General features: G+C 27.0%; 1 protein-coding gene across 1 annotated transcript; it reads right to left on the minus strand.

Moving 5' to 3' along the window:
- LOC119678677 (23 kDa integral membrane protein) lies at positions 1 to 26,464 on the minus strand. Its single transcript, XM_038090648.1, has 5 exons — positions 26,328 to 26,464; positions 22,608 to 22,690; positions 1,228 to 1,587; positions 959 to 1,153; positions 1 to 813 (listed from the first exon to the last, which is right to left on the minus strand). The coding sequence occupies exons 2-5, from the start codon at positions 22,665 to 22,667 to the stop codon at positions 742 to 744; spliced, it is 687 nt and encodes a 228-aa protein (XP_037946576.1). The 5' UTR covers positions 22,668 to 22,690; positions 26,328 to 26,464; the 3' UTR covers positions 1 to 741.
- Positions 26,465 to 26,657: the final 193 nt, after the last annotated feature.

The raw sequence follows: 26,657 nt of genomic DNA on the forward strand, positions 1-26,657 counted from the left end.
TCCTGTTTGTAATAATAGTTTAATGGTATCTTCAATTTATTAAATATTTTGGAAAAGTTTACATTATGTTTAAGGTATAAAGGAGATTCAAAATATAAAAACGTCTACATATTTTTTTTTTCGTTTGTGTCCTAACAATCAAATATTTGAGTCATAATATTATTTAACATATTACAACATTTAGTAGAAAATACTTGTACACATATAATTTATATATATATATAATATCAATAATAATATAGTAAATAAATTGTATATAAACATTTATAAATGAAGTTTCTGTAAGGATTAACATTATTATTGTTCGTTAATATGGAATATGTAATATTCCTTACATTAATTTATATTCGATGTTATGCACTCGTAGTACACACTTAATTTTTAATATATATTTTTTTTTAATTATTTATGCATGATTGTTTGGTAAAGTAAAGTTACAAAAGAATTGTTAAAATACATTATAAATTATTATTTGTTGACTTTTAATTTAGTGTGCATTTATTTTAAGGATAAGGACTTGGTTTTTCCTTTAACAATTTAGAAATTTTATTTCTTTGTATAAACTAACAATGTTTTAAAATTTCCTGCACTATAGCTTAAATATATTTCATTTGTATTAAATTTTTGTATCGAATTTTCTTCTTTTTTTTTATTATTATTTTTTATAATTATTTTATGTGCGTTACGACAAAATTACAAAAAATGAGAATGGCTTTTTATTTGGATTCGATTTGAGTATTCTTAATAGACGTTTCGTCGTTTGTAGTTGCGCACATTATTAGCCAAGCAACAGGCGAAAATGAAGCCAACAAGCTGAAAGGACATAAATAAATTCATTAACAACGAAATTAATCAAATCAAAAATGTATGTTATTCACATTGATTTCAATTCAAGGACTACACGCTTGACAGAAGCTCAATAAAACAACAACAAATAGAATATTTTATTTACACTTACCTCAACTACAATAAGGCCCAAGCCAACGTGTCTAGCGAGGTCAGTACTGCCAGACATAAATTCTTGGAATTTGCTGCGACAACCACCGTAGACGTTAAGTGGATTAAGGCAGTTTCCTCCCTCACAACAACTTTTTGGTACATTTGGCAGATTAGTAATATAGTCAGTTATGCCATTCTTACCGCAGCAGTGTAACTAAATATTAAAAAAAAATGGAATATAATTACCATCAAAATCATACAACCACAAAATATTTTAAAATATCTTACCGATTTTTGTATAGCATCAAATATTCCATTTTCACGAGAGTCTTGTTCCCAAGCTTTGTCGATAACATCACCCATGGCATCTAAAAATTTATCCTTATTCGTGAACAACAATACGATGATAGTTAACTGCAGTAATAACAAAATCAATAAGAAGACAGCATAGGTCATTGTCATGAAGACAGATTCACGTATTGCACCACAGCAGCCAAGGAAGGATATGAACACAACAATTGAGGAAATTGTTATCAGACCTATTGGCATAATAGCCTGCGGTGGGAAACCAGTTTGTCCATCGACGACAATAGTACCAATACTATTGAGTATAAGAACTCCATAAACAATACCCAATATGCCAACCAGCTAAAAATAAAAAATTCAAAATTTTAATCAACTTTTATACGTATAATAAAATGCTTAATAAGTAAAAAGAAAATAAAAAGTCTATCGGATTTAAGGATTAATAGTTAGTGGTTCCAAGAACGGCCGGGTCTACGTCCCGGAGCCACTCGTCAAAGACGACCAAGTGCCGTTCGACCACCCCCAAAGGGACTACACAAGCAGGTCCCGGCGGGTTACAACAACAACATTAATAGTTAGTAACTTCGATGTAGTCAATAAGAATGCATTTCAATAGATCAAAATTGAGATAATACCTACATTAGACAATAAATAAATAGAGAGTTTCTAAAAAGTAGTGAACCACAACAATCAATTAAATTTTTTGCTGACCATACAGTTGTTTTGAGTATTGCCAAATAGGAATCATCAGTGGTCTTGAAATTAGTGCTTATAGTTCATTATTCGTAAAGAATTTTTTGAGACTGCTAGTCCCAAGGTTTGAACTCGTGCCCTGTCAAAGTTGAAGCTCGGAGTCAATGTTCATTAGCCAACTGACCCTATGCCGTACTTAATTTGTATGTATGTTTGTGGAGCTAATGAAGATAAGTGAAAGGATTAAGATGTGTATAAGGTGCCAATCGGAGCTAGCCTGGGTATACCATAGGTGCAGGAATCGTGCCACCTGAATGGCAAGGAAATATAAATCCATAAGGTTCCAGTTGGTGCGTGAATTGGTTTCCGCACAGTTCACTATTTCTTGTGAAAGTTTTTTTCAATTCTTTTTCTGTCAAGTAGCTCTTGGACACATTACTACAGAATGCACTGCAATCAGAAGAGTTGTAGTTTGTATAGCTTTCATTATAACTGAGTATGTTAAGGCTTTTAATCAATTTCAACACAGTTTAGGGTTTGCTGGTGCACAGTTTTGGAGTGGTGAAGCCATTGTCACAAAGAACATGCTCTAACCTTTCAATATCTGATCCACTAATTCGACCAGCATTGAAAAGACCAAACATATTTCCAATATAATATATATGACAAAATCTTTAAGTTTACCCAGCTTAGCATCTGTTGGGAAGCCAAATTGTGTTACTTGTTGTTAAACTACACTATTTCTTGATGACTTTATTCTAGTAACATTTTGAAGTTAATATACAGAAGAACTTAGGATCAATGAAGCGCATGATCACCGCTTTTGTTTTACAATATAATCATCTATTACCCTGATGTCCCTCAAACACTAAAACTTTAAGTAATACTACTGTATTAAACGTATTCAGAAGATAATATATCTACCACTATATCTATCATTATTGAGGTAATGGTTGCACTTTGGATTTAATGACTCTAGACTGTGTGTTACTATGTAATTTTGAGTTCTTTTTTCATTTTCCTATGAAGAATGCCCTCATACTATATCGATGGCATGTATTGAAAACTCAAATATTATAAATATATTAAGTGTATTAAGTGTACATTCGATCCCGATTGAAACAATATTTATAATGACAAAAAAGTTATATTTCATACAAAAAAAATATTATATAAATAGATGAGTCAATTAAAATTTATAACTAAATATGTTATCGAAAAATTTTAATACATTGGAACAATATTAAATTTCTAATTATTATTTATTACTTAAACAGATAATTAAAAAAAATTATTTTAAATTTCATGTTTTTAATTTCTTTAAATAAAATCAATCATTTTTAGCACGCCATTTGCCATTCGTAAGGTTACAATAGTAATTTAAATTCTGATCAAATGACGATAAATAAATTATATATAATACAAAAAAATAAAAAAAAACCTCCATTTTATATATATAAAGTCAACGCGAGTTAAAGCGAAGCGTTCAGAAGTCACAACGAAAATTTGCTGCACTTATCTTTAAGCAAGTGAGTTCACTTATGGTATGTGTAGGTAGTACCTACTAGGTACCAGGTGATATTGTATTGAAATTCGTATACATTGTAAGCAAAGTTTTCGATTAAAAAATTTTGCGATTAGGCACGTTTAATGCCATAAACTATGGGGATTTTTAAAAATCCCTAACCTAAAAATTACTCACTTCGCATACAAAATAGCGTCTCCAAAACAAATAAAAAAAATTAATCAAAATAAATGTTTACTTGAAAAAAAATAATTATAAATATAAAAAAAAATAAATATTCAAATAGTCTCAAATATGTATGTAAGTATATGGTAAGTTTATAAAAGAATATATATATATATATGTTAAAAAAAATAATTATAATATTTCACAAAAACTTGATTGAATTGATGAAATATTTTATATGCAATATTTTTTGAAGATTTTTTATTTATTTGCATATAGTATATAAATAATAATGCGAAGAAAAACGAGTCTACATTTTGTTGAATTGTGACATCCGCCTTCAAGCATTGACAGATCGAATTGGTGAAACAATTGGAGAAAATATTAATGGAGTTGATTTGGTAACAAAAGCCACAATCCAAACAAAAGTGAAATTTTATTGTTTTTTTTTTGTCATCACAGCACCATTGTAACCAGTGAGTATATGTAACACTGATGCAACAGGTTAACAGACGAAAGAAAATATGAGTAAAACATTAAACTAACAGGCATGAATATACTTTTTTTATTCAGTTGTGATTTACAATATAAAATTAAGTCACAGTTTTAAGCCATGACTGTGGAGGCCTTCTGCTAAGGCATGAATAATTACTGCGTTTCCTATGCGTAATCTTTTATGCGTTTTATGAACTCTGCAAGCAAACACGATTCACTATAATTTTAGTATGTAATACCCTTCACCGATCTTTCAATCTCATATATCTTAAATATTCAACAAATTTGAAAATGAGAAATCTTTAAGCAGCTGCATTTTACAGACATTACTCGGTAGAAATCTTGGTAGAAATAGAAGTAAACTGCTGTTAAGTAGTATTAGTGTTACGTTCTATTCAATATTTTTGGTGCTGTTAGCTAGCAATTTTAATGCTTAATAATAGGATTACTTTTTTAAATAGTTTTTATTATGCTATATTATGTTTAAATTGACATAAAACTACTTATAAAATATATGTCCTACAATATCAAAATTTTACCAAGTAAATGTCTCTCGAATAAAGTTGTATGTATGCACAATATATGTAATCAATATATGTATAAGTCAAAATTACAAGCTAACAGCACTAATACTAACTAGAATACTTATCATAAACGAAAACAAGAACTGTTTCACAAAACACCAAAAAAACTGCTAGCTAAAGCCTATTTCTCACACGTCTAAATTTTATTGATAATTTTTATAATAGGGAATCTGAGTTCTTCGTGCGATATGGATGTTAGTACCAGACAGTAAATTTTTTTTCATTTTTTATGCAACTGTTTTGTATTTGTTTTTGATACTTATTTTATCCATCTTTTAGTTGTGTAAACTAACTCGCAATTTTGCATTTGTTTTTGATACGTATTTCAGTCGTTTTTTAGTGCTGTTTGATAGCAATTTTGACTTTCGCTTATTTAATTACATATGCAATACATATATATGAATTTATTTGGAATGAAAAGGTTAACTTAGTATTTAGATATGAATTAAATTGCTAGGCCAAACAATATGCAGTAAGACTTTTTCAATGTATAATTTAATTATAATGCTAAGTAATCGTGAGAATTACATAAAAGTGTCCACAACTACTAACCTAACATTAAGAAAAACATTTTCTTCTTATTAACTTATAAGATAAACCCCCAAAATATATATTCAATCAATCAAATCGTCTTTTTATATATGAAAACTGAAAGCAAATCATAAAATTTCTTTATTAGTGAATTAAAAGCTCTCTTAAATGGATTCTCTCATAAACAGACATCTCTTTTAACAGTTTCCAGTTTAACAGTTTTCCGAATACAGGACAGTCCCATACGTGTCCACTTTAGAGAGATTTCGCTGCTTTCACAAAACTTATTATTTGCTTTGCACGTTAAATAAAACAATTATTAAAATCATAATCTTAATTATTTCTTCAATTACCCGCAACTACACCTACTCTATCACGTATTTTGGGTTATATTCGTAACTGATGGCAACGCCTTTCGACTGTTTTAAGCAATAGAAACGCCAACTAAATTTACTAACATTTATTACATTTAATTAAAAGAAATATTTCAGCACGTATTTTTTTTTTTATTCAAATAAAATTAAGTCTAATTAAATTTATTTAAATAATACTTATAAATAATGAAATGGGTTTGTCAGCTGTCAAGGACATACAAAGCTACCAGAATATATTGTTATTTATATTTAGGTATTATGTCATCTTATAATTGTTGATAAGTGATAAAAAGAACTTCATTACTTGAAAAATATAATCTGTATAAAATTTGCATGCATATAGAGTAAAATTATATATGTGGCATGAGCTCATGTTGACAGACAATATCTCTACTACTTACTTTCTATTATAGTAGAAATATATATATATATATATATATATTTATGTAAAAACAAATGCAAGTAAAAATAAATAAATATCTGGTTGACATGAACAAAACTATCTTCAAATAATAATGAACCGTGAATACAAGTAAGTATATATTTGAACATCTATTATATAGGAACACATGCAAATTAATAACTTACTTCTAAAAGTGTACACAATTTCTGTGCTAAAAGTGTATATAAATGTTTTAGAAAAGTGTTTTCATTTTCGACAGGGTACAATTAAAATTACACTAAAACTGAAAAAAAAATACTATCAAGGCGATAACCCGGCAACGACCTTTTTATTATGAATTGAGCGATACTAAAGTTGAACCATAAAAGCCCCTTTTCGAGGGCATTTTTGGTGCAGTAAATTAATCAAGAGACTTGTTAAAGGCACGATAAATAGGTCAGTTTTGCTGTTGTTAAAATGAAAATTACAAAAAAAAAAAAAAATATTGTATACAAAAACAATAACATCAGCAACGCAGTTACAAACAATATAAAAATAAACTCATTTCATGGGGAAAGGTTTAAAGTGGGCAGTAGTAGTAGTAGTAGTAATTATATATTTTCACAACAGAAACGACCAAAACACAGCAAGTTATATATGTAAGTATTTATACTATATATATATATATACATATAGAGTCGGTAATACATACGGTTATACAAACTTAAAATTATTTACAAGTTTCTTTTAAAAGGGAATGCACTTTTAAACAATATTTAAAGCACGAAGTTTAGATAGTATAAAAACCATGCATAGTGCAATTTTAGTATATATTATATTTTATACAATCGATTATATCACGTTAGCAATGTAATTTGAATATCTGCAGTTATATTAATATAAACGCATTTTTCGATTATCTATCCCAATTGTAGGTAACTTATGTTTGAAATCATAAACTAATTTATATCCGAAATAAAAATGCCATATAATTCATATATTTAAAAAATATCCCTCCCTAGTCCCTTCGCATTATCTGAGAAAGCGGCCCTATGCTCCACGAGAAGAGAAAGACAGCAGGAAGTAAGTAAGAGAGGTTTCAGAGTTACCTAAGACAACTTTCTATTGGGAACAGTACTTTCACAGCAATCGTGTTACAACAGGATTCAGATTTTTATAACTAAGGAAAATAAGATAAAGGTTTGCCAATTTAGAACTGTGTGTGTAGCTACATATATAATATACTTCTGATGGGACTTGGTTCTACAGACCAGTTAACTGCAAAAAAAATATTATTCATTTGTTCACAAAGCTTAAAAACTTATTTAAGAGATAAGTTTAAGACTAGACTAAACTAGACTGTATTAAACTCAAATCTAGTCTTCACTGATTTCTAGCTCTTCTCACACTTTAAAAAATTCTTTTATGAAAAAGAATTTAAAAAAAAGAAGTGATAGCTACCACAAAGAGTTAGTTTATAGATTTTACGAATACCATTAGGGAGGCTTATGGATCTCCCATAAGTTGAATAATCGTTAATATGAATGCACCAAAATTGCAGAAAATTATACTAAAAATTCAAATAGTTTTAACAACTAAAATTCCCTTTCCATAACTTTCTTATCACGAATAAACTGTTCTGTTCCCTGTGAAGTCTTTAATTTCTGTTATATTTTTACTAATATAATATGTCACATTAGTCTATTCTTAGTTAGGTTATACTTAACTCAACTTGTTGCGAAACAAGTTGGTCTGTGAAATTTTACCATGGAGTTCTATTTCCCATAGTTTGCCTTTGTTCATTTTAATTCACAAATACTTTATTATAACATTTCTCAATTAGTTAGGGTTAAAAGCCAAGAGCTGAACATGCCCTAATTAACTTCATGTTCCACTTGTAATTAATTAAAAAAATACATATATTCAATACAGCATTGAAGTTAATTACTTCATTTTTATCAAAGTTAACAAAGACTGTATATTTAAATTAATAAAATTTTTAAGAATTCAAAACTTATAAAAAAAAATTTTACTTTTAAGTGATAAAATATCAAAATAATGGCGTTACTAGACTATGCTAGCGGCTGTGTAGTTGCCATGTACGGCAAGGATTGCGTAGCCATAGCTACGGATCATCATTTGGGTACATCTGACCATGTGATGCCGGTACATTTTGAAAAAATATTTCGCGTTGATCAAAAACTATTTATGGGATTGATTGGACTGCAAGCAGATATTTTGAGAGTTCGTAATACTGTTCTTAATCGTAAGAAGTCTTTTGAATGCGATCAAATACGAAAAATGACAGTTGAAGGTTTTGCCAATCTTACATCAAATTTCTTATATGAATATCGTTTTGAACCCTTTTATGTTGAGACTATCATAGCCGGACTTAATTCAATCACAGGTGAACCTCTTATATGTGGTATGGATTTACTTGGTTGTCTAAGCTATCCACCGGATTACATTATATGTGGAAGTCCCAACTGTCAGGCATATTCATTATCTGAAATGTTGTGGAAACCAAATCTTGAACCAGACCAATTATTTGAGGTTATCTCGCAAACAATATTGAACAGCTTACTGCGTGATACTAATAGTAGCAACGATGCTACTGTACATGTGTTGGAGAAACATCAACTCACTACCAAGGTTATTACGAAAGGTTCTGATTAGTATATTTATAATAACTTATTAATTCCAATGAAAACTTTCTTCAGATATTTGAAATATATAGTATAAATATATAGTCTTAAATTTTAATAGTAAATCTGTATATCAAACTTAAAGTAGACCATTTATGGGTTCTACTAGTGATTTAATTTTTATTAAGTAAAATGGGTTATTGTAATACATGCATTTCTAATTCAAGAGCTTCTTTGATTACATTAAGAAATTTTGTTTGAGAATTTCGTCAAGATTCATATCATATCAAGAAGATTCAATTTTAGATAATTATTTGTGGTCTTACAGAATCTTATTACCGGTTTTCCACAGTAGGTGAAAGCTTGGTAAACTTTCCTCTTAGAAATTCCTCCGCTCATTAGTCAAAATCCTATCTAATAGTTATATAGAGATAGATTGATTGATATGTGAGCATCTAAAAAATAACTAATATTGTGCATGACTGCAATAATGAGTGATAGTCATCTACAAGTGTTTATATTGGTAGTCACAGTCACAATGTCCTAATATCCAGGCGCCAAACACGATGTATAAAGGTATAGAGAGAATGTGAGGCGTTGAATAATCTTGTATCAGTTTTTATTATATATCTTTTTAATAATACGTTCATAACATTTTTAGCGCATCCACAGCCATTTAAAATAATTGCAGAATCTGGTATTATGTATGTCACCCTTTATGTTTGAGTAAATTTGAAACCCAACCTTGTTTTCTTTGCTTTGGATTGTGTGATTTTAATATTGATGTAAGAAGAGTTATATTTGCACTCTTTTCGGTATACAGTATCTGAATATTTTTGATATGTGATAGTCGTTCCTTTATGGGATATTTTGTACTTTTTTAAGAATAGTAAAATATCTTGAGTATGAATTCTATTTTTCGATGCAGTGCATTCTGACTGTTTGGACTTTGCCAGCCGAGACTAAAGTTGATTAGTGATATTATTTTTTCCTTCTATATACCTACAATATAGCCCCTAAATAAATATATAAAAATATCTCTTTTATACTTATTACCTTGAATTCCTTAACGTATATGTAGTAATAACTTATTATTACCTTTAGTAAAAATTTTATAAATCTTATTTGCTCATAAATTGTATTTGCTTATAAATTTTATTAAAATTTTTATTCGTTTTGTTATGCAAATTCAAATATCATACGATAGTAATTTTTTCTTATATAGAAAACAAAAAAAAAAAACAGTATAAAAATTTATTTGAATGCATTTTGCTAATTTTAAAATTGCATACGAGTATAACAAACAAACAGATAGATTTATTAAAAAAACTTTCTGAACTTGTACTTTTATAAATTGCATTAAATTACAGTGTAAATGTGGAAATAACAAATTAATGATAAAAAAATTTAACTATGAATAACTGAAAATATTTCACAATTCACTGATTTTTATAATTGTTTTATTATTATTAACATGCGAAATTTTATAATTATTTTTTTTTTTTGAAACTGTCAAGTTCAGTATATGCAAAAATATTTTTTTGGTAACAAAAAAAAATTTATTCAAAATTAAATTTATCAAGCTTTATCAAGTTTTCTTATCATTTTTTTTTTTGAATTTTTGAACTGATCGTTGACCACAACTCCACATAAAATTAAGTTTAACAATTATAAAATGGATTTTTGGTCAAAAAAAAAATAATTAAATTTTTATTTTATAGTTAAATTAACCTACTGTGTCTTCACAGAAAAATTTTCAGAAAAAAAAAATGAGTAAGTTTTAAAGAAATATTTCCAACTAAAATAATATAAAAAATTTATTTGTGCCACTATTTTATGAAATAAAAATAATTAAATCAATTGAAAATTAGCTTTCAGTATTTTTAAAATAATTACCAGATTCAAAACTTCTAAAGAATTTTATTTTATGTACATTCAAAGCAAATAACAAAAATATTTAGATTTATTTTAAATTTGGCAAATATTAAAATACATCTAAAAAAATTAAAAAAACTCAAATTCAGTACTTATCCAGTACATTAAAGAGTTTCAATTTTAAACATAGTACTATGTTGGTTCAAATACGTGGAGTGGTAGCTTAATTATCAAACGAAAAAACATATATGCACAATGCAAAAAGAACTAATAATACCACTCAAACGATAACATTTTATAATAAAATTATTTTTATAATTACATTGTGGACGCTAAAAACAGAGTACTAGTTTACTAACCGCTTGGAACCTCAGAATTTCGCATGCGAACAGACATACGAAACTTTATTCGAAGTTGTTCGCAATATATAAAGGAATCAACAGGGTACCAGCTACCAACGGAGCGGACCACAACGAACATGGTTGATATTTTGTGCTGCAAGAAATCCTGAGCAGAAGACATTCCGCCTTCCAAATGAAAGCCAGAATGTCATCAGTTGAGGACCTCCTAATGTCAGAAGGAGAAAGTAGTTCTCGACCTCCTCTTGGCCCAAATCAAGGCTGGGCAGTCAGAGAGAATATGACTGGAAGTCTCGTCTGCAGAGGTGACAATCTATCACTTCAGACAGACCCATTTTGTTAAGGTGATAACGCAGTCCAACTCTGTTCTACTGCAGAAGGATACCTTACCCCATAAGTGTAGCGATAACAGTTGATAAAATAATTCAAAATAAATTTTGATTAATAGGGTAAAATTATATTATTATCATAGATATTATATGTTAAAAAACATAATACAATGTTTACATATCTATAACAACCAAATATCACTCAACATTCCGGTAAAATGTAACTCTTCTCAATAATAGTATTATAACAACATGAATTATACTTACACTGGTTATAACATCAAAGGTTATACTAACAACAGAACATCAAGGCATCAGATTCTACAAATGAACTGGTTGCTATATTCTTGATCAATCGTTCGCCATCAGAAATGTTTTAAGTAAAGAAAACAGTAACAACAAAAGTTTATACTCAATGGTTTCAGATACAAATTCTCAGATTAAGTAGTTTTTGGATCCTCAATCCATATTTCACACTCAGGGAGATTATAACGATAATCGCTACTGTAGTTAGAACATACCAACATCTTTAATTATCCCAACATCTTTCTTAGAAAAGAAAATCATTCTTAAAAAAGAGACGTTTACCAGTTATAAACATCTATAAACTTCAAAAATGTTTATTTTTTAAAAAAAATTTGTAATATAAAGAAGCATTTAATAAAAATTTCAGAGTACTTAGAGAGGGGGCCTATGTCTAAAATCCAGCTATTGAAAGGAAAACATATTTTTAGAAAACTTTTTGAGAATTTTCCTAACTCAGATGGAAAAACAATTGTTCTATTAAAATACAATAAATGTTAAGCACACAAGCGTGCAAAAATTTTTATTACCAACTTCTAGACAAAAAATGAAATAAAATTGAAAGTTATTTCACTGCACACAGAAATTTAATTGTTCTTTTGTGCAAAACTAAATAAAAAGTTTAGAGTAGAAAATGGATAAATGCATTCAATAAAATGGAAATTAAAATTTAAACACAAAAATGGAAAACAAATGCCAACACGTATTTTGCATATTTCAATGCAAAACACAAACAAAAGTGAAAGTATACAGAATTTCGGTTAATGCCTTAAATGCCGCAGATATGCTAACAGTGGATACATGTGAAAAACAAATAAGAATCATACACATACATCTCTCATAAACATTAATACTTAAGAATTGTATTGTTTGAAGCTTTGGTACTCTATGTAATACACGTTTGTAGATACATTCACTACCGTTGCTCCACAAAAATCTGGGGCATAACAAAAACACTGTTGTGGCAATGCACAACAGTGCCTGTACTCTGCCTCTCTACTCGAAGCGTCTCTCTGTATCTGTAGATACAACTGTACCAGCAATACAATGCTGGTATGGTATGTATGAATGAAACGTGATGCTGTAGATACTTTTTCAACAATGACGTAAGCCAAAAATTTCAATTCAATAAAAACGAAGCAGCATAGCAAAATATATTGAGCCTTTAATGGGGGGAAAAAACAAAATGTGAAATGCGACAAATTTATAAATCCAGTAAACGTAAACGTAAAACTGAAAAAGTCTACATTTTTCGGAAGCTGATGTCAGCTACTGGCGCCAATGATGTGCCCGTAGGAATAATCATCAATGTGAAAAACAATAGAAAAATAATAACAGTAAATTCTGGAAAAATGGTGGCATAGGAAATTACTTTCGACGCTGACAAATTCACTTACAAATCATTTAATGCTGGAAAGCCGCAAGTATACAGTAGACGAGTACTACAACGGAATTACATACAGGATATGTACTGCTATCGTAGAATAAATAAAAATAGTTTGGATCTGAATTTGTGCCTATTTTGGGCTTGTGGTGGTTTTTATGAGAAAAGGGAATTATCATTACATGTTTTACGACCACACCCTAAACTTAATTTCGCGTGCATTTAACAATACTTAAATATATTAAATTAGGAGGGAATTTCTTTTTATCAACACTTCAATGCGAAAAATATATAAACAACCACAACAGTCGGTATGTGCCTTATTTACAAATACAATTGTTGCTCTGCTATTAAGTGGTTGTGTAAATAGTCAGTTCTTCGTTCCTCATGTACTTTTGTACTAAATTACCTCAGCTCATATTTACTTGGGCACAGCAGTTTATATAAAGCAAGTAAAACACCTGTATTTAGTGCAAACGTAACAGGGTTGCCACTGTAATAGTAACGAAAGCATAACGAAGTTACCCGTACGAAAAATCTTAGACTACAAGAAATAAAATTTTATTTTAATTTATAAATGTTGTATTACCTAAAGATACACCAAACAACAAACTAACTCTCAAAATGACCCGATTGGATCAATTCTTGTATAAACTTCACCAACGATGATAAAATTTAACAGCGAGTAAGACGAACGATCAAGGTACAGATACAAAAAGTTTTTTGAAACGGCAGTCCAAGGAAGAAGACACAGTGGAAGCCCATATACGTCTCCAGAAGAATATAAAACACACGTACTAAGCAGAAACGTCTAAGAAAGAATTTTGGTTCAACGAAATCCAGCAACAGATTGCTAGGATTATTAAAGCAAGTTGTTACGTCCATTCAATTACTTTTTAGAGTATCAGTGACAACATATATTTTCGGCAAAAATACATTTTCTCACGAAGTTTAAAATTTATATGCGAAATTTTTTCAAACCATAGTATTCAATAGCATAGTCCTACATAAATCAACTGACTGCATCATCAGAAGGGATTTTGAAAGGTACCAACGCCTGAAGTTTTAGTACATCAAAATTATTAAACGAATGAATATATTATCGTGTATATAATACAAAGTAAAAATAATAATTGACACTAATCTATTGACATATTTAGCACCATTTAATTTTAATACATTAAAGATAATTCCATCAAAAAGACAAGTCTTCCTAAATGGATAATCTTAAATTCAAATTTTGTTTTTATCATTGGAACAATTTAACCTCTTCAGCCCGATCGTTCAATTTGACTGGTGATTTAAGGGAATTTACACTAGATTTATTTTAATTTTAAGTACTCTCTAGAAATCTACATAACATTAATTTATTCTTTATGTATTAAATCTACAATTTAATTTAAAGTAAGAATTTCTAAAATAATTATACTCACAAATTTATATAATTAATATATATCTATACAATACTATCTCAATGTAAGTGACAATTTTTTATCGGTAAATCGCGTAAATTACGTATAAATAATTGTTAGTTGGCAATCTTAAAATGTAATAACTAGTGAAAGTTTATCTATGTGTATATGTCGTGCCACAGGAACGTTTGTACTCATTGTGTCATTCACGTTCACTTCGCAAATGTCCTTCTAGCGTTAGATTCATTTTCAACACATCGGAACAGTGCTTTCATTAACTAAAGACATATGTGAGTATATTATTAGAGGCAACAGTTCCATGTCAAGTAAAAATGTCAATTTGTTACAGGTTTACACATTATATATTTACATGAGTGAAAATCCTTTTACCAAGTGTCACAGTGTCATACTATCTATTTATACTAAAGATAAATTGGCACTTTTCAACTTCAATTCAAAGCAGATAATAAATGCAATGAAAATGTTAAAAATTCTTTTCATTTTATAAATGAGTGGAAAAGTTAAAATTTTTTTCATAAACTTTTAAATTTTTCTCATAAGTTTATACAATAATCTTTAAAAAATGCGGAGTGTTTATTCAATATAATTATTAAGTAAATAAATAGTCAAATAAAACACCAGCAATCCCTTAATAAACACCCGAACATTCTGCGAAGTTAACAATAGCATGGAAATAGGAAGAAAACAGTCGTACTTACTTCCGCAAAACCCAAAAAGACATGCGACAAACAGAATAAGTAATATCTGCCTGACATTAAAGTAAAGAGATTAGAAAAATCATAAAAATCTGTACTAAACTAAGGACATGCCCTATAAACCATAAACCTACCGAACACACACAAAAACAGGTTTAGATGATAATAATTCTTAAAGGCTTTTATATATGAGGATACAAAAAACAACAGGTCATATATGATGTACATATCTTATCGTAAATAGGCGCTGGACCAATTATCTAGCATCTAGAAATTAAAATGTTAAGGATAAAGAATTAACCAAATCTACACCAATTATAAGATTTTCTATTAATCTAAAAGTAGGATGAAGTAAATAAAAGGCTGTACAGAAGATTTCTTTAATATTAATAATTATAATATATATAAATCAATCTATAGGTTTATTTACTATTCATCATAATTTTTTCAGAGAAGTCTGGTACTTGTATCGAATAGTTTAACTCTTGTGATGATGTCAGAAAAATAAACTTTTATACTTTGCAAGACTTCTTTTACAACTATTGGATATACGATGGACACACTAAATTTTTAATAGTATTTCTAAAAATCCAAATTTATACATTTATTTAAAATTATAAATCAAATAATTAAAATTTCATTAATATAAAATTTAATGAAATTTTTTACTATTTAACAAATTTTCGTTTTAGTAAATTACTTCACGTTTAGCTAGAAATAATAAAACAAGAAAAAATAAAAAATAAAAACAGAGGAGGAGTAACAGATATTCTAAATCAGTTTTGTGTCTGTTGTGGATTTCCAGTTCTCATAAAAGTGAATTGAAAAAAAATGTTGTTCACGTTCCGCGGCATAATCACAAACATTTTTTATTTCATTGAAAACAACTTTGAGTACGACTGTACCAGACTTAAGTTCGAATAAACGTTGATCCACACTTTTACAGTGGAACAAACAGAATCACAATTGACAGTGGTTTTTATTTAATGTTTCACATATGTTATAATATATATATTTATATATAAAACTTTAAACTGGAAATATTTGTTCCTACAAATTTCTTATAAATTTCATATATATAATAACAGTTAAACCCTTAGATATTACAATATAAATAAATATTAAAATAAATGACACACAATAAGAAGAAAAAATTGATTAAATTCTGGATGTAAATTTTCAGTCGATATGCTACTGCAGACATAACCCTAGATGGCATAAATCAATAGAAAATCATTTAAAACCGATGGTTTCTATCAAAACTCACAAAAATGTATAAATGAAGTATTGTCACAGTAAAATATAGGAACGATTAAGATAGTTTTAAAACAAAAAAAAAAATTATTTTAGCAATGTAAGTTTTTTACTTTAAAATATGTATATTTGGAACATTAAAACTTTTTTCCAAACTTTCTCCACATAAACAAGATTCTTTCATATTTTTTTCAACATATAAGTATCATAAATTCTTTATACACAGAAAGTATGACAATTATTCTGTAATTTATTTCAAGCAATTCTGAATTATGACAATACATTCAACTGTACTAAGCTACTCGTATATTAATACCAAGAGTATTTGAGTTTATATTTAAAAAAAAAAACTTGAATTAAACAAATTACTATTCATTAAAACTGAAAAAATGATACATAACGACTTGATGGAAAGAATGAATAAAATGACAGAATTATGAATTCAAACACAAATACAACAAAAGATCTTAAAGCCCGTAGGTTGAAGAAATTAAAATCAGTAAATTTTTCGTATACGAAAATTTTTTTAGGATTCTTTAAGTTGCAAATAATTTTACATTAATTATATAAGTAGGGGTATGGATAGAGATAGAAGAAAAATAACACATAGTCCCATTTAAAGTTATAGCCACAAAGATGAAATATGAGACAAATCAAACATATTAAACAATATTTATTGGGCATGAAATATAAAAAATCACATAGGTTTCTTTTAATGGGATATTATTTCTGATACCTATAGGTGTTATCACTTAACATTTGCTTACACACCTCAAAAATCGGTATTCCAGTTGTAGCGATGAAAACTCAGAAAAAAAAATCATTTAACACTTTATATAATCCTAACCATTATAAATAAAGCATATATATAACGATGAAATCAGGTGAAATAAAAACAAGTGAATTTTTGTTATCGCTAAATTAATCAACATATAAAATCTTATAGGTCTAAATGAAGTGACTTTTTGTTATCGCTAAATTAATAAACATATAAAATCTTATAGGTCTAAATGAATGGATTCTTAGGATCGCTGGCACATCTTAGTCCAACTTAATGTAGCATGTAAACATTTTATTATTAATAAATATACTAAAAGGTATTTTCGCAAAAAAAATTAATTTGTTATTAGCTTTGGTTCTACGTGTTATTGTTGTAATATTTAACAAAATTTAAAATATTGAATAAACGAAAAAAATACTTTTTTATTAAGTTTAAATTCAAAAAAAAAATATAATTAAAAAAAATATGATTTAAAAAATAATAATTTAAAAAAATATATAAATAAAAAAATATAATTTAAAAACAAAATAATTTTAAAAAAAATTGAATTTAAAAAAAATTTCAATTTCAAAAAATATTGAATTAAAAAAAAAAATTAATTATAAATAAAATCTAATTTAAAAAAAATTTAATTTAAAAAACAAATCTTAATTTAAAAAAATTATATAAGAAAAATACACGCAAATTTTAAATTTGATACTTAAATGAACAGAAATAAAGCTTCATAAATATTCAACTTTATAAAATTTAAAAAAAAAAGCTTTACACATCCATCATTTATATAAAATAGTAAATTTTTTGAAAATGTTTCAATAGAATTAAGAATACATTATACATATTTTTATATATAGAAACATGAATAATATATGAAAATAAATAAAATCAATAAAAAAAAAATTATAAAGTTAAGAAGTTTTCAATCTCTACTTTGATCTTGATATTTAATTTTTTGTGTGTGATTTAATTTTTATAAATAAAATTATATGAGCAACTTTTTTAACATTAAAACTTAACACTAAAAGTTACGAACATTTTAACACGTTTTGAGTCATGAATCACCAAAATACACAATGAATCGTCTATAAAAATATGTATATTTACTCCTCATACTCCACATACATATGCATATGTGTACAAAAATAATAATGAATAATATGTACTTCACTATTTATTTTTTAATCATTTTATTTAGGTTAAAATTATTAATAGAAAATTAAATATTGACGCGAAATGTATGAAGCATTTTGCTAGCCATGAATACTGAAAATATTGCATATTGAAATGCATTTTATACTACTTTATTATTTAATTATAAATTCTAAATTAAAAAATAAAAAATTTATTAACACTGTTACGAAAGACTATTACTATTACGATTAAACGTAAATATACCTAATATTTAAACACACTATCTCCATACAATAACACAATAAGGGAACGATTTATTGGAGTTATTCAGTGCTTTCTTAAACATACTAGTAGTGCTTGGGCCTACTAGAATAATGCAGCAGATTGAAGCGGGTTTTATAACACTTTTTCGCATCTATGCTTTATGGTCTATGCTTTTATACACACATACCTAACATGATCACTCATCTATTGTGTTCTCAAGTAAAAGTTAATCCACAATATTGATCCCCCAAAATTAATCCAGTGTATTTAGGACCCCACAAAATGTTTTCTCCAATTTTTTTTTGTCTGTTTTTTTCCTCAATATAAAGTATTGAAAACTACAAAATCCCACTTTTAAACCCAGTCAAAGTCAGCAAATTTCATTGCACCACAAAATTTCATTATAGTGTTCCTAGTAAAAATAAGAGTCATTTGATATTCTAATTGGTTTCTTATTAAAGAAAAACTGTGATGTGTAAAATATTTTTGTGATTTTTTTCTTTTATTTATTTATTTTTTTTTTGCTGATTTAAAAGCTAATTCTGAGTTTAAAGTTGCGATGATGTCATCCAGCTACTCTTGAAAATTTTTAACGCCCAAATGCGAGCAACTCAGCTCAAATACAATATATTATCATGGGTAGACAGGCAAAGACAATAAGCGAATACTTCAACACAATCACAAAAATGTACATTTCCAAACAAAAAGATTTAGATATAAACAAAATCTTTGAAATTGTAGTATTCTTTAATAATAAAACAAAAAGAAGAGCTCGACTAAAGAAGCCGCTTAAGCTAGTTAGATACTTTGCTGGGCAATATTAAAATTCATTCCAGCGTTATTTTTTTATATAAACAAAACTATCGTTAAGTTTTCAATAAACTTAGAACTCAGCAGATACTGCAATGGATTTAACTATTGAAATTGTAATGTTTATAAAAATTTTAGTTTACTATAAACAAATAAAATAAAACTAGAGTGTTGGACGGAATATGGGGCTCAAATTACGAAACTGCAATGCGAACGTCTACAAAAGTAAAAGTGTTTGAGAGATTAAATGTAAAATAAAATAAATATTAACTTAAACACTGGAATACAAAAAATATACCCTTTATCAAATTTGAAGAAAATGCAAAAATAATAAATAAACGGAAATTCATGGTTTGCTATATAAATGTATGAAGTGTAAATAAATACCTAAATACGATAAAAGTATATAACTTGAAATTCAAACATTTTTTATATATAAATATAGTCGCTTCTCTACTACTTTCAGTAAAAATTCTAAACAGTATTGTATTGTATGTCAGTAATTTTATGAAGTTTTATTTTGTTTTATGAAGTTGTCTGGACAACAAAAGTACACAGACAAAATATTTCTGAAGTGCGTATCAGTCTCTTGTTGAAAGACGGGTTTTGGTATAATCTACAGAAACATGTGAAACCAATTTCCCATCTAATTAAATTAAACCGGATTTTTATGGGATTGAGTAATAAATATATTATTTAACATAAAAAATGTATAAACAAAACACTCAAGTCATTTCTTAACAATATATATAAAATTAATAGTTAATAATAATTAATATTTTTAACACCTAATTATTTTCTCAACAAAAAAATAATAAAAATCAATAATCAGTAAAAATTAGTATTTTTAAAGTATTATATAGTATATATTATATTATTAAATTTTACTTTATTCTATATTATATAAAAATATATATAGAAATAGATATATAAAAATATACATTTATAAAAATATACACATATAAAAATATACACATATAAAAATATACATATATAAAAATATACATATATAAAAATATACATATATAAAAATATACATATATAAAAATATACGCATATAAAAATATACACATATAAAAATATATACTTATAAAAATATACTCATATAAAAATATACACATATAAAAATATACACATATAAAAATGTACATGTGGATAAAGTAGTGTAATAGGGGAGATAAGGCAGTGAAATAAAAGCAGATTGAAATGAAAGCAAGATAAGAAGAAAAGAAAGAAATAAGATAAGAGAAGAGAGAAAAGAATAGGAGTTGCTAAATAAGTTTGATAAGTTTGCAAAGTTAAAGTTAAACATAAATTTATAAAGACTAAATATTATTTTTGACTAAAGTAGTTTTTAATTTAATAAAAGTTTGAAGTTTAATAAAAATATCAAGACACATTTTTGCTTGAATAACTACATACATATATGAAATATAAAAATGAAAAGTTCTTCTATAGCAATAAATTAACAAAAAAATACCTATATAGATTAACTTAGCCAAAAAAAAATATTAAAAATCGGCAATCTAAACAAGTTGGAACCCAACTTTTAGGTTAGCACCGCCGTCCTAACCTAAAAAGAACTTTATGTTACGACCAAAAAATAATTTCTACAAAATATTTACATAGAACACGCAACCCTAAATCATTCTAGTCATACACAAAAATGTTGCAGAGTGATTTGTGTCCTAAAAACTACTAAAATCTGAAAGTTGATTCAGAATTTATAATCTAAAAAGACAGAACATAAAATAAAAATACCAAAAAAAGCCGCTAAAGCGTGTGAAATTACGCCACAAGTGGTTTGACGACAGCTTACCGGTTGCCCTACATGTTGGACAACAAGCGTACCTACTTGTGTGAACATAAATTTTTTTATCAACCCTAAGCCATCTAATTTGCCTCTTTCTTATAAAACAGTTTCTTCTAGTATTTCGTATAAAATTCATTTAACATTTTTTTCGAAATTTCTTAAAACTTTTATTTAGTTTTTCTCGTCTTGATTGCTTCATGATTTTTTTCTTTATAAATTCATTAGACGTAATTACGGTTAGGGGTTTCATAAGAGTAGTATGCGCAATGGGAATTTTCAAATAGCATTAAGAATAAATTATTCTCGATTATTGGTAAAGTACATAGATACATATAATTGCATCATATCTATGTATTTGCACATATACATATATATTTAAAATATTTCCAAAGCAATTTAAATGGAAATAATTGGCAAATGTATTGCATGTATTTATAAATATTGACAATAATATTAACAAAACCGGTTATCTATATTTTTTTTAAATAAAAATATGATTAAATTATTTGTTTATTTTAAAACCACGAGAAGAATAATATAAAAAACAGAAACGAAATACAAGCACATAACGCAAGATAAAAAACTACTAATTCTATAATCATTGGTAAACACTGTTTCGAAGAATCCAGTATCTTCAGTGATAGGGCCAGTGTATAATGAGCACAAAGTCAGCGATTCAATGATTTAAATAATAAAGTATAAGCCGATTTAAGATATTATTTTATTCACGCAAAGTAATATAAAAGCAAATACGGTAGTATACAAAAACCTTATTAGATCCGTTATTACCAAAAGATGCGAAATCTAGAAGCTAACAAAAGTAGGCACGAACAATTTGGTCATTTTTATAATGAAAATCTTATAAAAAATATATGATCCAATCAGAGAAAACGTTTAAATAAAATATATATTAGATAATAATGGTAATACGATAAAAACATATATGTTATAAAAGGCAAAAACCACAATAGGCCGATCAATTTATATGGGCAGTGTTCAGGGAAATAAATAAAGTGTCAGTTCAAACAATAGACAGATTTCTGGTATAAATGAGGTCCTATAATTCAACACATTAACTGAAAAATAAGAGTAAGAAATAGAAAAAAAATGGTAATCTATATGACAGGTTTAGCTCCCATATGAACTGACTGCAAAAATTGTATTTATCTAAGAAATTTAATTTGATTACTTTTTTTAGGTAATTGAAGTAACTTTAAAAAAATTTTATCTTATTAAACAGTCATAATGCATTAATAATAAATATACATATGTATAAATAAATTCTATGATTGGTTTTTGGGGGTTAAGGAGTTAAAGCTTATACCTCTTGTCTGCTCGCCTGAGTAATATATTGCACATCTATTTGTACACATTTCAGAACAATAGATTAAACTAATTTTCCACAATCTATATAATGCTACTTAGATCTTAAATAAATTTGTTTAACTTAAATTTGAGTTCTTAGTTTGTATGTATCTCAAAAATAACCAAAAAATATGTGTAACCGATTTAATGCATTAAATTAAATTAATTTACTTACCGACACTATTGTATTGAATATAAATAGAATATATTTAACGGTAGATGTTCCACAATCCATCTTATTAATTTAATCCTTAATTGCTGAAAAACAAAAATACATATAAATTTAAAGTAATTTACAAGAACTTAAAATGAATGAAATAAATTTATGTGCTATCCAGTTCATATCTTCATTTAATGAAAATTTCAGAAATATTGAATTTCTATTTGTAATTTAATATTTCTTGTGAAATGAACTTTAAAACCAGTCAACTGAATTTGCATAATTATATAAAAAGTTTCAAGGTAACTAACAAGGGATCCACAAGAAATGTGAAGCGAGAAATATTTTTAGATGTTGATTATTAATTTTGGCTGAAGAAATACTTATGGTCAGCACATAAAAATTAGTAAAAAAAAATTCACATAACATTTAATAACATAATATAATAAAAATATGGAAAAGAATATGCCTCATTTTTATAACAATGTTTACATATTTCTAAAAAAATTAATCAACATTTGTTCTACTTTGCTCAGACACAGCTTCTTTTATTAAAAATCTTAATACAGTATTCTCCATATAAATTTGCATAAAGTCTCAAAAATTAGTGATGTTATTTTAATTCATTTATTTTAAATGAAGATATATATGAAGCAAAGATGGAATTGATATTCAATAATGAAATAATGGCATATATTTTTAGTAACATAAGAAATTTATAAAACCGGTACAGTTGTGAAAACTACATTGGAAGTTTTAAAATGTCAACAATATATGCTTTTTAGAGTTGTGTGAACAACTCGCAAATATCTTCATCTAATTGATCTCAAAATCAAAATGTTTGATGTCTGAATATAGCAATAATTAGTGAGCACCCTACCCTACTTAGCACTAACTAATCTCAGAATAATCTCTAGCCGCACGGGGCGGTACCCAGATCTTAGATCAGTCATCGCAGAAAAACTCAACATGAACTGTTCTGTCATTATCATTAAGATTAAATAAAACAGAATGTTCATTGCATATATTTTCACGATATTCTGCCAAAGCAAAATAAGCTGAAGCTTCTTTCAATGTTCTCCAACAACTGCTTAAAATGTTTATATTCTATTAAAACCCATTTTTTTCCCACGTTCCGCATTATGGCAAGCATTCCTTTTTAAGCACAAATGCATATAGGATTAAAATAAAACATAGTTAATATTATATATGTGTTGTAACAAAATTGGAGATTTTCGCTAAACAAACCATATTAATGTGATTCCATAAGGCAGGGCGAACAATAAGGCAATATTAAATTTAAGTAATCAACTAAACAGAGCATTGTGTCCAGAATATTCTCAATAGTTTATCTTAGCAATAATGTGAGGTCATATATATCCCCAACGCAGAACCAAACTAGTCTGTCGCTACTAACGACTGTCATATATGAGTAACCATTGGCTCAACTTAATTTTTGAAAAGTTACTGTAGTTTAATCGTAAGCCGTGTGCAAGAACCTTGCAAAGCGAGAAGAAGAGAGTTAATCCGGGTAAATATGCAAAGCATACTAATTTGACTAAATTTTGTTTTCTCTTCACATTTGAACCTACTAAACCACCTCTTAGAAATGTATGGAGAAGCATTGTGAAAATTTTAGTTCAGTAGTCAGGAGAGAGAAAAAAATAGACTTAATACCTAGCGAGCTAGATTCATCTAAGCCATTAAAACATTAAAAACTAGTTAAATTATACCTATATATGTTAGAGCGTTTTTTCGATTAATAGTTTATAAAACTAGGAGAATACAGTACCTAAACATAACTGTGAGTACATTTCACAGTAATAAGTGTTCCGTTTAAAAATTATATTGAATCATTTAGGTGAATTTATAAAAGTGTATTACCTTTGTGAAATACATATATAATAGATTGCATTTGTTTTTAAACTGTGTAATATATGTAATATATATGAGCATCCACAGAATCAAATACATTTTTTACTTTAATTTTTTATTTTTATTTAATTTTAAATCTTTTAAATAAGATTAAATAGGAATTCAATATGTAGAATTTTGATTATACGTAGAATTAATACAATTGTTATTCATTATTAATAAAATAAATATTGATTGCTTTTATTATCTCTTCTAGTTTATACGCGCGAGATAATTTAAATCTCATCCAGTGCACTTAGCAAAGGAAATTTAATAAAAATTTAATCTGCTAATTGAAAAATACGGAAGCCATGCATGAATTATTGTTTTTTTTTTGTTAAGCTTGTAGAACATAAACCAATTAAATCCTCAAGTTGTTTACTTAAATGACTCATTCTTATTGCGTTCCACACGGGCACATGAAATTCAAGTACCTTGTAAATCACTTCTTCCCAGTGTTCATCGCATAAGATTTTCCATGCTGTTCTTATCTTTTCTAAGTATATTTATACTTGTCTTTTGATATGGGGATTAGTCAGACATTTAATAAACAGATACATTTCTCATTAGTACAATTATGCAATAACAGGACAAGGTCACATCATATGATTTTTTCTGGATTAAAGCGAAATAATTTTACAAAAAGTGAATGAATGCTAATGAGAAGAACGCATTTTGCCATACATATTGACATACGAAAAATTGAAACTCAATAGTGTTCTATTTCGCTGTCAACAATCAACAAACAAAAACAAGTTTAGCAACAAAATTATGGATTTTTGTTGTTATAAAAGCGAAAAGGGGAATGAGATAAGCAAGGATGCTAAATATTTTTTTTTTTATTTTATTTCAACACACAACCGTTTTTAGCGGAAATAATTTAATTGAAAAACAATAAAATTATTAAAATAAAATTATTAAAATTAAAATAGAATTATTTAAATAAATATTTATTAATATAAGAGCAATAAAAAATGAAAATTAAACGTGAATAATAAAAAAATTTACGACAAAATTTTTATAGTTTTAAAATTGATTTTTGTATTTTTACTTTTTTGTTTCTGTATATTCTTAGCATTGCTCAGGTAAAGAAATATAACTTAAGACAATAAAATTGTTTTTGTGAAATTGATGTTTTCATGAAATAATTTTAAGGGCAGATGTTCTTTTATATTTCAGCACCAGCTTGAGTCTTCTATAAGAAAAATCAATTTAAAAAATTTTTAAATCGTTTTGGAAGCAAATTCAAACTGAAAAGTATGTAGGAAATCATTTAGCGCAAAAAAACATTAAATACACTATTTAATCAAATTCCTTTTAGTAGTCAATTACATACATATCTAATTATAAAAAACCACTTTATTTTTAAATAAAAATAATTGTTTTCTAGATTTTCAATTCATGTTGCACGATTTTCTTATTATATTTAAAACGCAATATTTGTTTTTCAAAGGTTTTGTCGTATTTTCCCAGCTTCCACTCACACGTTCATTGACACTTGCTTGCAGGCAGACAATAAAAATTAAAACAAAAAAACTTAAATTACTGTTTCCTTTGTTATTTTTTATTTTCTTAATTTTCACACATATTTATGCACAATTTTATTTTTTTTTATTCTTCGGAAGAGTTTTTTTTTTGCATTTATGTTCTATTGCAATTAACGGCACTTAAGCATGACTCCCATACATCCTTGACAGAGATTGTAATTTACATTTCGCTTTTAGGTTATTTTATAAAATCTGTACTTTATAAATAATTTTGTACCACATTATAGTTTCAAAAAAAAAATAGTTTAGTCTCTTAATTAATTTTTTTTCTTACCTTTTAAATTCAAAATTTGTTTAAAAACTTTTAATCAACGCGCCTGAACGAACCGTCCAACAACTGATACGAACTGCGTACAAAAACGAACTGAAAACGAAAATTGTTTTGTTCAAGCAGAAACCACTTTCAATATTAGTTGAAGTGAAGTTGAATATGTGAGAATGAAAATGAAACAGGGTTGCACGCATGAAAAGTAACACTACTTTTTTAAACAAAACTTAATTACACATGTTATTAATATAATACTACATATGATCTACACAATATTTTATATATTTTAAAATACATATAATTTAATTAATAAGGATTTATTATTTAAATACAATG

Source organism: Teleopsis dalmanni, chromosome 2 (genome assembly GCF_002237135.1).
Source record: "Teleopsis dalmanni isolate 2A chromosome 2, ASM223713v2, whole genome shotgun sequence".
In the NCBI taxonomy this organism is placed as follows: domain Eukaryota; kingdom Metazoa; phylum Arthropoda; class Insecta; order Diptera; family Diopsidae; genus Teleopsis; species Teleopsis dalmanni.

Coding starts and splice junctions, on each gene's coding strand:
- LOC119678677 (XM_038090648.1), bottom strand. CDS start 22,667: ATGGATTGTGGAACATCTACCGTTAAATATATTCTATTTATATTCAAT. Junction 1,154..1,227: donor TTGATGCTATACAAAAATCG/GTAAGATATTTT, acceptor TTTAATATTTAG/TTACACTGCTGCGGTAAGAA. Junction 814..958: donor TGGGCCTTATTGTAGTTGAG/GTAAGTGTAAAT, acceptor ATGTCCTTTCAG/CTTGTTGGCTTCATTTTCGC.